The sequence below is a fragment of the Sesamum indicum genome, linkage group LG10 (assembly GCF_000512975.1).
Source record: "Sesamum indicum cultivar Zhongzhi No. 13 linkage group LG10, S_indicum_v1.0, whole genome shotgun sequence".
Lineage (NCBI taxonomy): Eukaryota > Viridiplantae > Streptophyta > Magnoliopsida > Lamiales > Pedaliaceae > Sesamum > Sesamum indicum.
Genome location: NC_026154.1, coordinates 14,089,099 through 14,091,466, shown reverse-complemented (window position 1 = coordinate 14,091,466; position 2,368 = coordinate 14,089,099). Strand labels below are relative to the sequence as shown.

Here is a 2,368-nt window from a genome sequence, read left to right as displayed (position 1 = left end):
TTTGGTTTGAGTGTATAAGTACTCTGATATTTCTTCCTGGATTTTAGTTTGTTTTATGTACTTGGAATATCGACGAGTTGGACATAGAGTTTTTGGACTTTTTAGGTCATGCTTAGTTTATTAACTTAGACCTTAGGCTTTTGATAGTTTATTGCTGAATGAATCTGTTAATAGAGTTCAGCTATTTAAAGAAAAATAGTTATTATCTTGTTAGGTAAAACATGTATAGAACTCGATAAAATTTAGATTCTGTCAAGAGTCGAGCAGACTCGGCCAAATATATCCTAGTAGCAACATTCCAGTAAACTATTAGAATCAAATGATAAATACAAAAAAATGAGAAAAGCAAGATGTACTGAAAAATAGAAAAATATTAAGAATTGCTTGGACAATTTCGTGCTGATCGACAGCCTTTCATGTTGAAAGTTCCTTTCTAAGAGAATGGGCGGTAGAATCTGGAACTCAAATCGAATAAAAAATTAGTGATTAAAATTTCACCTATCAATACAAGAAAAACATTAAACTTTGGAGGACTCACGTTCAGACACATTCATCTCTTGTTCTGTATCAACTTGGTTTCAATCATCACCAGACTTGTGGCTAGTGACTAGTGAGCAGTGAGCAGTAATTATATTTTCTAAATATTCGTATGTGATTGGTTAAAGAGCAGTAAAAAGGTTGGTGACCATCTTTAAACCTGAGTCCAAAGGCTTAAAATGAAGTCCAGTTAGATACAAGTTGGATAGTACAGTGTACAAAGTATACAAGTGGCATTGCGTCTCTTTCAAAACATTACTTATTATTGCAGTTTGGAAAATAATATAGCAACAATAAGCCTAACTAAAATAAAAAATCTAGAAGAGACTCATAATTCCTAGTGCCTTTGTATGGTTGTAAGGCATTTCAATTTTAAAATTTAACTTTAATTACACACTTTTTCCAGGACATACGCATCTTCATCAATACTTATATCATAAAAATTCTTCTTATTTTTTCAAATAACAAACCAACTTACTTAGATTGTATTTGAATTGAAGTATTTAAAATTGTGGATTTTATTATGATTTTTAAATTATATTTTGTTGAATATTAATGGATTTTAAATTATTTTTAAATAAAAACTATTTGAAATCTCTCTCTTTTTTTTTTTTTAAGACCAGGTTCATTAATCTAAATGCATTTTTATAGATTTTATTTTCACAAGATCAGAGTGCAAATAAATAGTTGCACCGACTACTGCTTTTTATTTAATAATATTATTTCCATCGACCATTTCATGATAAATGTATAGTCTTTGTACGAATTTCAAATGATTTCTACCAACATTAATTTTGATTTTTGTGATGTTGAATGAGAGTTATTATGAATTTTTTAGTCAAAAATGAAATTAAAATTATGAAATATTTTGAAAATTTAGAATTTTGAATAAATGCAATTGATTAAAAAAGTTCTACATGCTTTAAAACACAATTATTACAACCTAAATTACAATTTAATTTTAATAATTAATGCCACCCCATCCACGACCACAAAGGGAGAGTACATATGCCTACGTGGCTCAAGCCCACTAGCGAGTACAATCAATACGCCGTAACCGCGAGAAGAGAATACACTCACGTCCACGCACGTACAATACATTCCACCGTGTAGCCCGGCACTATTTTCAAACCTTTTTCATTTCACACACAGAGACAGAGTACAAACTAGAAGCACGAGGAGTATACATCTTCCTAGTAACTGTACTGCGGTGTAAAAACCTATAGATACACGTGTTCTGTATATACATGCACTTAAAAACGTTCGAGTAGGTGGTGTCAATGGTGGGTCTTTGGTGTTGGAGGCAGTGACGGGTTGAAGAAGGGAAAAAAAGATACCTTTATTGCCTTAGTTCTGTTGGCTTTCTCTTTATTCCTTGCTTTTCCCAGATGGGCTGTTCGACTTTCTTCTGATTAGTACAAAAGTCCGAAGAAAAGGGAAAAAAAGGCAGTTTTTTTGGTTTATCTGGTCTTCTCTGCATCAACCGTTCCTGGGATTTGTCTGGAGTTAAATTCTCATGCATTATGAAGTCATACAATTGTGTAACTATCTCTATCTTTTTATTTCTTGCCCTCTCTCTCTCTCTTTCTCTCTGTGATTGTATATGTGTGTTTATTTGCTTTCTTGCATGAATCTGATCTAAAAGGTCTAATGGGTTTCACAGGGTGTTTGGGGTGGGGGGTGGGGTTGGCCTCTTGTGCTTGCTGATAAACAGATGGTAGAATTTATAGTGACAGTCATCTAAAAGTTAAATGTATCAGAAACTTCCTTAATTTGTTACGAAAATTGGTCTTTGTCATTGATGTGATGTTCTGAGTTTGGTTTAGTCTTT

The 2,368-nt window shown here is 32.6% G+C and overlaps 1 protein-coding gene across 2 annotated transcripts in view; it reads left to right on the top strand.

Moving 5' to 3' along the window:
• LOC105172510 overlaps positions 1,665-2,368 on the top strand; it is a 7,894-nt gene continuing 7,190 nt past the window's right edge. Inside the window, exon 1 of one of the 2 annotated variants that reach the window (XM_011093970.2) lies at positions 1,665-2,078. In XM_011093970.2, coding sequence (XP_011092272.1) covers positions 2,061-2,078 — 18 coding nt within the window. In that variant the 5' untranslated portion in view covers positions 1,665-2,060. The remainder of the gene's footprint in view (positions 2,079-2,368) is intronic. The other variant, XM_011093971.2, reaches the window with a different exon arrangement.